This window comes from Oryzias latipes, chromosome 16 (genome assembly GCF_053564925.1).
Source record: "Oryzias latipes strain Hd-rR chromosome 16, Olatipes_Hd-rR_3.1".
In the NCBI taxonomy this organism is placed as follows: Eukaryota; Metazoa; Chordata; class Actinopteri; order Beloniformes; family Adrianichthyidae; genus Oryzias; species Oryzias latipes.
The window spans coordinates 1,025,358-1,034,238 of record NC_136252.1 but is presented as its reverse complement, the minus strand read 5'-3'; the positions used below and the strand labels follow the sequence as shown (position 1 = coordinate 1,034,238).

The 8,881-nt window shown below is 46.6% G+C and overlaps 1 protein-coding gene across 1 annotated transcript; it reads right to left on the bottom strand.

Annotated features, from left to right (window-relative positions):
- Positions 1–5,328: 5,328 nt before the first annotated feature.
- On the bottom strand, positions 5,329–8,771 carry LOC144984465 (uncharacterized). Its single transcript, XM_078932838.1, has 2 exons — positions 6,294–8,771; positions 5,329–6,147 (listed from the first exon to the last, which is right to left on the bottom strand). Exons 1-2 carry the CDS (start codon positions 7,518–7,520, stop codon positions 6,022–6,024), a joined length of 1,353 nt encoding a protein of 450 aa, XP_078788964.1. The 5' UTR covers positions 7,521–8,771; the 3' UTR covers positions 5,329–6,021.
- Positions 8,772–8,881: the final 110 nt, after the last annotated feature.

Below are 8,881 nucleotides of genomic sequence, written 5' to 3'. Positions count from 1 at the left end.
CCATTGACATGTTCTCCCTACCATGACAAAGGTGGATAAAGGTGGAAAGATTTCATGTAATCCATGGACACAAGGAAAGCCAGAACTCCTCAGCCTGTGCACATACAGGGACAAAGCGTGGAGATGGTACAGACCTACAAGTACCTGGGGGTTGTGTTGGACCACAAGCTGGACTGGACTATCAACATGGACGAGCTTTACAAGAAGAGCCAGTCCAAGCTGTACTTTCTCTGGAGGCTGCGCTCCTTTAACATCTGCACAAAACTGCTGCAGATGTTTGATCAGTGGCTGGTGGAGAGTGCTCTCCTCTATGCTGCTGTGCTGCTGGTGCAATACCAGCAAGAAGAACATCTGCAGGCTCTTTTCCTAATTTTTTTCCAGGTTTTTTTTAAATCAAGTAGGAAGAATAGCTCATATAATAAGAATAGCATAAGAATAGCACATAAGAATAGCACAAGTTTTAAATGCATCACAATGCATGACATTATGAGCTATCAGATGTTCTAATCTCACTACTTTGGTAAGGATCACATATTTACAAACTTAAAAAAGTAACAGTATAAGTAATTGTTAGTAGGTCACTGTGCCTACTTAATCTTAAATGTTAAAAAAATAAAAAAACAGCACTGCTCATAAACACTATCCTTTTTTTCTTTTCAGGGTATGCTGGTTCCAGGGATTGAATGGGAGGAGAGTGGATCTGTGAAGAATAGTTAGAAACTGCCTTTAACTTTTATTACACTAATGGTTTAAACTTAATTCACTGAGCATGTATTGTCATCTCAAAATTATATTACATTTGAAGACAGCACAGTCAAGTTATTGTTTTCACAGTTTATTCTCATCCTCCCTCTTTTTCTGTGCATATGTGATCTGCTGAGCAGGCCTCAGACTTATCTTCACTTTAGCCTTGGAGCTTCTCTCCAGCAGTAACCCGTGGGCGTGATTTTCACACGAGGTCCATCGGACGATCTTCTGAATATGCAAATGCAGGGTTTTTATACCAACCCCATCCCTGAACTCTTTGGTTCGGACTTTGAATGCACCATGTTCATCTGTCTGTCCCCTTCGTGTTTGTGCGAAGTAAAACCTCCACAAAAGCTAAGTTTTGTCTCTGAGTCATTATTCATTATTTCTGTGTGTAAGAAACTGACGGGGTACGAACCTAAAATTTAATACAGTCCTTTCTAGAGAATCCAGTTTCTTCACAGGATCCATGACTGAACCTCATCCTGGTATCAATGTCCCGGTATAGGACAGTCCTCTTTTGGGTCCACAAATGTTGGAACTGCAAGACAACATCAATCCATTGCAGAATTCAGACCGTTTTGGAGTGGACCTATATCTTCACTGTCCAGTGTGTTTAAAACTTAATTTAGGCTACATAATTACATACAGACGGAGAGAGAGAGAGAGACTGAGGGGAGGAAGTCAAAGTTCAAATGAATAATGCTGTATTGTTCAAGGGACTTCATTATATGTAAGGATGTTATGAAATGAGTTTCAGTTAAAATAAATTTCAAATCAGTAGAAGTCCCATAGCTGGCTAAATTTTGATGTTTGAATCTGTTCATGTTTTATCACTGAATTTTACTTGGAAATACAGGGTGATTGTGTGCAATTTGTTGTTCTATCAGCATCTTTTGTCGTGTCTTATTTAACCAGTTACAAAACCCATGGTGACCTGGCCAAGAGGTTAGCAGCACATGTAGCAGAAATATGGCTACAATAAAACATCAATGACTTTAGAGTTATTACAAAATTAAAATAAAGGTCCAGCAAAGTGACTTTGGGCTGAGCAGGGGAGGTGTATTCTGGATCTGTGATTGACAGTGAGATTAGCTTGAGGTAATGTAGCTTCATATGAGAGACATTATCTTTTTCCTAGGGGGGCCTTGCAAAAAATAATTGAGAAGCACTGGTGTATAGAGAAAGTCTAAGGGGTCATTCGATTGGCTGAAAGCGAACACGCCTGCTTTGCCGATAAGTTTGATTGACAGATTCATTAGCCAATGGTGACATTAGCTTCATGAAGGGAGTCTCAGAATTGATCACAGAGAAATCTCTTACAAATGTGAGGAGATGCACAAGTGAGAGCGGGTTTGTGAATGCACGTTCTAAAATTGGGGGGTGGCCTTCTCCCACCGGGTGACTCGCGCCCGGTGGGAGAAGGCTTGGGAGGAGGGAGAAATAATGTTTGGACGACAGGATTTTTTTTCACAGCTGAATAAACCGCGCTTCGGGACCACATATCAACGGTCTTGCATCACTTACATTAACCTGATCCTAACTGTGACATTTGAAGACGTAATTATTGTTGTTAAGGGCAGTTTTAACATTTTAAAAGAACGGTAAATGCGCCATTAAGTCAGTCGACGTTTTTGGAGTTAAAAAAAAGAAAGAACTGAGACAATTTTGTTTTGGGCTTAACCCGCTCTGAGAGTTTGAACAAGGAAGTGAATCCCGGAGGAAGATCAGCCTTGGAGAAGATTTCCCCTGTGTCTTCCGACCACAGTCAGAACGCCGCCCCCCCGGGTGGCGTGCCCCACAGTTTGAGAACATACAAAGTGAATGATCCTTTATTTAATTTATTTACACTTTGTATAAAGGATCATTCACTTTGTACATGCATGTCTAGCCAGCGAGAATTCTTTTTCATGTATTTCGCAGACAACAGTGCTCAATACAACTGACTAACAGATCCATTTCACGCAGCAGCACCTGCTGATTTGAGCTCTTCTGAGGAGGATCAGTTCACTGAAATCACGTCAGACTCCACCCTGAGGATGAGGTTCACAGCACAGACACTCCCTGAATTCTGGCCGGGTTTGGAGCATCCTCATCCACGCGGGGCTGAAAAGGCTGTGGGCATTCTGCTTCCATACTACGTCTTATCTTTGTGAGATTTTCTGCTGTTGCCAATTTGAAAACAAAGAACAGAGCTAGGCTCAATATTGAGCATGACTTGAGAGTTGCAGTAACAAACCTGCAACCTGGTGTTGAAAAGATGTGTAGCTCAAAGCAGGCACATTCCAGCCATTAACACAACTTTTTGGTTTAATGTTATTGTTCTTTCAAAGTGAATGATCCTTTATTTCACACATATGGCTTATTTTGTCATAATTCTTCGGTGTGGGGGGCAGGGAGAATGAATATTTTTTCTCCTCCAAAGGGGGGAACAAGAGAAAAAGTTTAGAACCACTGCCCTAAGACATTGAGCTAGCTATAGAATACCAGAGAGACTGAATTCTTTCTAAGTTACTTGAACTCTTAGCTGACATTTTTTCCAAGCTGATATGATCAAACAGCAGATTTCTGTATTGACTTACATTAATATTTTTCTTATTTTTCCAGTTTAGTAAAATTGTTTTTTTAGCAATACAAAGAGTTATGAAAATGATAGATAATAATCCTCCTTTTCTTTTCTTCTTTTCTTTTCTTTTTTTTAACTTGTCCTGTCCAACAGCTGGGCAGACAGATGAGATCTGAAGGCCTCTTGTGTTGGACATATTTTACTTTAACAACAGGGGTTCTGAATTTTCTGACAAACCAGAGGTATGTCTGAATAAACCCCTTTTGTAATCGAGGCAAAACTTTATTCATTTTAATTGTTTTTGAAAATCTTTTGTGTTGGACCGGACGGAAAAGGAAAGGAGGGAAGAAGAGAGAGGGATGTTAGAGAGGGGGGGAAAGGAGGGTGATCATAGGATGGGGGGGAGGGGTAAAACCATGAAGCAGCATAAAGCAACAAGCTACTGGATGTTTATCATTACGGTAAGGTTCAGATAAAATACAAATCTCAAAGGGGCGGGGCCTGTCCACACACACTGAATTGCTATAAACACACCTGTTAACTGCAAAAATGTCCACATGTCAACATGTACACAAAACAGATATTGTTCACACATGCATACTTATGCCTTAAAACCAACTAGTGTGAAATATTTCATTCAATCACACAAAATATTAGTGCAAAGGTGAGCTAACACCTGTGCTCAGTTGAGTGTTTATGTTCTTCTAAAATGGACGGTGGAATGTGAAAAGAAGGAGGGAGAGTTCCCAGCCATCCCCACACCAAGACCCCCGCCGCAGCAGCCGCGATAGCCAGAAACCCCCAACGCCAGGACCAGGACCCCCCAAGGGAAACCCGCTCCGCGCTCCAGGCAGCCATCCACCAGGCCCACGGTTTGTCCAGAAAGGTGCAAGACAGGGGCCAGCCGCCCCCGCCCAGGAAGGGGGCACCCCAGGGAGAAGGGGCCCACCAGGGTTGTTGTAAACATGGCCCGACCAGGCTCGGCCACAGATGGAAATTGGCAAGGCCCAGTACCCGGCGGCAAGGACCAGAACACAGCCCACAGGGACACAGACACCCCCTGCTCAGGTGTGATATGATCCCCGGCTTCTGGCCTTGCCAGAAAGCTCAGGGATCCCCCTCCCCGCGTGAAGAGAGCACTGCCGGCCCCAGGAAACCGGCACCCGGGGGACACGGACGGCATTGCCAAGGGCCCACCAGGGATGGAGTAGGAGACAGATCGTCCAAGGTCTCACCTTCCTTGCGAAATTAGTGTGTGCGTGTGTGTTAGTGAGGGTGTGTGAGTGCATGTGTGTGTGTTTATGTTGGAATGTGTATTTTGAGGGGGGAAGGGTGTGTGTACAAAGGGGGTGCAGTTAAAATTGGTGGGTAGGGCACTGAGGGGACATCTCCTGATCACTCACAGTGATGTTCCATCACCTTCCCCACCAAGGGGCCCTAAATAGATAGATAAATAGATAGATGACTTTATTAATCCCACAATGGGGAAATTTCATTTCTGTGGCAGCAACACGACATTCAGAAATAATCTTTATAATATAACATCAATAAAGGACATCACAAATTACATTTATATCAGATAATTAAAAATATTACTAAAATTATTATGAAAAATTATTATCAAAAATGAGATTCTTATTAAATAAAGAAATAAATATTAAATAAATACAGCTGCAAAAGTGTAAAAAACATGCGGTCTGCAAAACATGTAAACTGTAAAAAAACATTACAAATTTTTTCAAAATACAGAAATAACTAATGAAGTTCACACCAAAAACAAAAACAAACAACTGTTCAGGAACAAAAAACAATTTAAAATTGAAAAACAACAACTACAACAAAAGTAAATGAATCAGTGACTAAACAGAAAAACACCCCTGGGACCGTGGAGTGTCACTTTGACACGGTGTTGTACAGTCTGATGGCTGTGGGGAGGAATGACCTGCGGTAGCGCTCCTTCTTACACTGAGGGTGCAACAGTCTTGTGCTGAAGGAGCTGGTCAGCGCCTCTACAGTTTGGTGTAGGGGGTGGGAGGGGTTATCCATGATGGATGTCAGCTTAGCTAACATCCTCCTGTCCGCCACCTCCTCGATGGACTCAAGTGTGCAGCCCAGGACAGAGCCGGCCTTCCTAACCAGTTTGTTAAGCCTCTTCAAGTCTCTGCCTGCACTGCCCCCCCCAGCACACAACTCCATAAAGGACCACTGAGGCCACCACAGTGTCGTAAAAGGTCCTCAGCAGCTGTCTGCACACGCCAAAGGACCTCAGTCTCCTCAGCAGGTGAAGGCGACTCTGGCCCTTCCTGTACAGAGCATCCGTGTTGTTGGACCAGTCAAGTCTGTTGTTCAGGTGAACACCCAGATATTTAAATGTGTCCACGACCTCAATGTCTGAACCCTTGATGGTCACCGGTGACTGTGGTGGTGAGGACCTCCTGAAGTCCAGTATCAGCTCCTTTGTCTTGCTGGTGTTAAGCAGCAGGTGGTTAACTTCACACCAGCTAACAAAGTCAGTGACGACCCCCCTGTACTCCTGCTCACCCCCCCCTGATACACAGCCCACAATGGCACTGTCGTCTGAGAACTTCTGCAGATGACAGTGGTGGGAGTCGTAGGTGAAGTCTGATGTGTACAGGGTGAACAGGAATGGGGAGAGCACAGTCCCTTGAGGTGCCCCCGTGCTGCAGACCACCACATCAGACACACAGTCACGCAGCCTCACAAACTGTGGCCTGTCTGTGAGGTAGTTGATGGTCCAAGCAACCAGATGTTGGTCCACACCTGCAACCTCCAGCTTCCTCCTCAGCAGTGATGGCTGAATTGTGTTGAAAGCACTGGAGAAATAAAAAAACATGACTCTCACAGTGCTCCCAGGGGCCTCCAGGTGAGACAGGGCCCGATGCTGCAGGTAGATGATGGCGTCATCCACCCCGATGCCTGGTCGATATGCAAACTGCAGCGGGTCCAGTGCTGAGCTCACCTGAGTGCGGAGATGGCTGAGGATGATCCTCTCCATAGCCTTCATCAGGTGGGAAGTCAAGGCGACAGGTCTGAAGTGGTTCGGTTCCGTAGGACGAGGTACCTTTGGAACCGGAACCAGGCAGGAAGTCCTCCAGAGGACTGGTACCTTCTCCAGTCTGAGGCTCATATTAAATATGAACAGCCCCCCCTCACAGAGCTGGTCTGCACACTCCCTGAGGAGCCTGGAGGTGATGCTGTCAGGGCCTTTAGCCTTCCTGGCCTTTGTTCTCCTTAACTCCATCCTAACCTGATTCAGGGTGAGGCAGAGGGGGTTGGAGGGTGGGTGGGTGGTGGCTGGTCTGGTGCTGTGAGTCGTTGGGGGGGGTCCCTTTGTTTCTGTTGGAAGAAGGGGAGAGTGGACTGTTTGGTGCTGAGGTGGTAACAGCTGCAGCTGGGAGGAGACGCCTGAGCTGGAAAGGTGTGAAGAGGGGGCCGTGTGGGTGGAGACTGGGGGCTGGGCAGAATCAAATCTGTTAAAGAACAGGTTCAGTTCATTTGCCCAGGCTTGGTCACCTGTGACCTGGCGACCATTTCCAGCCTCAGCATGTCCTGAGATGTGTTTTAGACCCCTCCACACATCACGGATATTGTTCTGTTCCAGGCGCTGCTCCAGCTTCTTCCTGTAGCAGTCCTTGCACTTCCTGATCTTATATTTCAGGTCCCTCTGTACTCTGCGTAGCTCCTCCTTGTCCCCGGAGAGAAAAGCCCTCTTCTTTTCATTTAGGAGGGTCTTCAGCTCAGGAGTGACCCAGGGCTTGTTGTTGGAAAAACACTGCACTGATTTTGTTTGCACTGTGTTTTCCACACAAAAATTCACATAGTCCGTGATGCAGTCAGTAAGACTGTCAATGTCCTCCCCGTGTGGACTGCAGAGAACGTCCCAGTCTGTGGTGCTAAAACAGTCCCTTAGTCGCTCTGTTACTTCCTCAGTCCAGATCTTCACCGTTTTAATCTGTGGTTTCTGCTGTTTCACCACTGGAGTGTACGCAGAGGAGAGATGGACCAGGTTGTGATCAGAGCGTCCTAAAGGGGGGAGGGGGGCAGAAGCATATGCATTCTTGATGTTAGCATAGAAAAGGTCCAGAGTTTTTCTGTCCCTCGTATTACAGTTCACATACTGGGTGAAGTTGGACAGGGTGGCGGAGAGGGGGGTGCATGCATGGTTAAAGTCCCCAGAAATCAGCATCAGGGCCTGTGGGTGTTGTCACCAGCACATGGGAGAACTCCCGTGGAAGGTAGTACGGCTGAACGCTGACTGCCACCAGTTCAATGTCCTTGCTGCAGTGCTGTTCTTTCACAGTGATGTGGTTCGGGTTACACCACCTGTCATTCACGAACACCGCCAGACCACCGCCTTTCTTCTTTCCGCTCTGCGCCACGCTCCGGTCCGCCCGCACCAGCGTGAATCCAGTAACTGAGACCACGGAGTTTGTCATGTCCTGGTTGAGCCACGTCTCGGTGAAACACAGCAGGCTGCTCTCACGGTACACCCGCTGCAGACGCATGAGCGCTGTTAACTTGTCCAGCTTGTTAGAGAGCACGCAGACGTTTCCCATAGTAACAGATGTTAAACATGGCTTGTACCTCCGTCTTCTCTCCCGGCGTTTAACTCCAGCTCTACAGCCTCGTCGTTTCCTCCGTATTTCAGCTGGAACATCTGGCTTTCCAGCGAGGAGAATCTCAACTCGTCCAAGAGCTAACAGCTGATCTCGAGTGTAGACGATGGAGCTGCATCCTAACGGATCCCCCGAGGCCGGTTCAAAAAGTTGAGAAAAAATAAAAAAACAAAAAGCAAAAGTAATAATGTTCCTGTCCTTTGTCGCAGAACTTCGTAATAGTTGTTGAAATATACAAAAAACACAAATAAGTTGGAAGAAAATATTAAAAAACGCAAAGTAAGGAACACAAAAAGGTAGAGCTGCCCAGATAAGCTGCCACACACGCGGCGCCATGGTAACCAACGCCATGGTAACCAACGCCATGGTAACCAACCAAATGTCTAAGGTGCAGTTAAGATTGGCGGGTAGGGTGCTAGGAAGACATCTGCTGCTTGCTGGCAGTGATGTCCAAGCACCCCCCCCCCCTACCAAGGACCCTACATGTCTAAGGTGCAAATAAAACCGCGAGAGGGGGGGCCCATTCCATATGGCAACCATGGGAGGGGGGGCCACTGCCAAGTAGCCCCTCCCCCCAAGGCACAATGCAGGCTAAACCCCCCACCCCCTCACCCTAATATGAGATTATATGAGGAAGGGGGTAAATTGGGGACAGCTGGTAGACTGTCTGGTTAATTGGCAACTCTAAATTGTCCCTAGGTGTGAGTGTGAGAGTGAATGGGTGTGTGTTTGCGGACATTCTACCCTGCGACAGACTGGCGACCTGTCCAGGTTGTCCCCTGCCTTCGCCCACAAGTGGCCGGGATAGGCTCCGGCAGCCCCGTGACTCCGAAAGGGAAAAAGCGGTTAAGAAAAAAAAAATGAATGGTAGACTGTCCCAACGTGGTCAAACAGCCCCCCCCCCCCAAGCATTCGCCCAGGACCCCCAGCC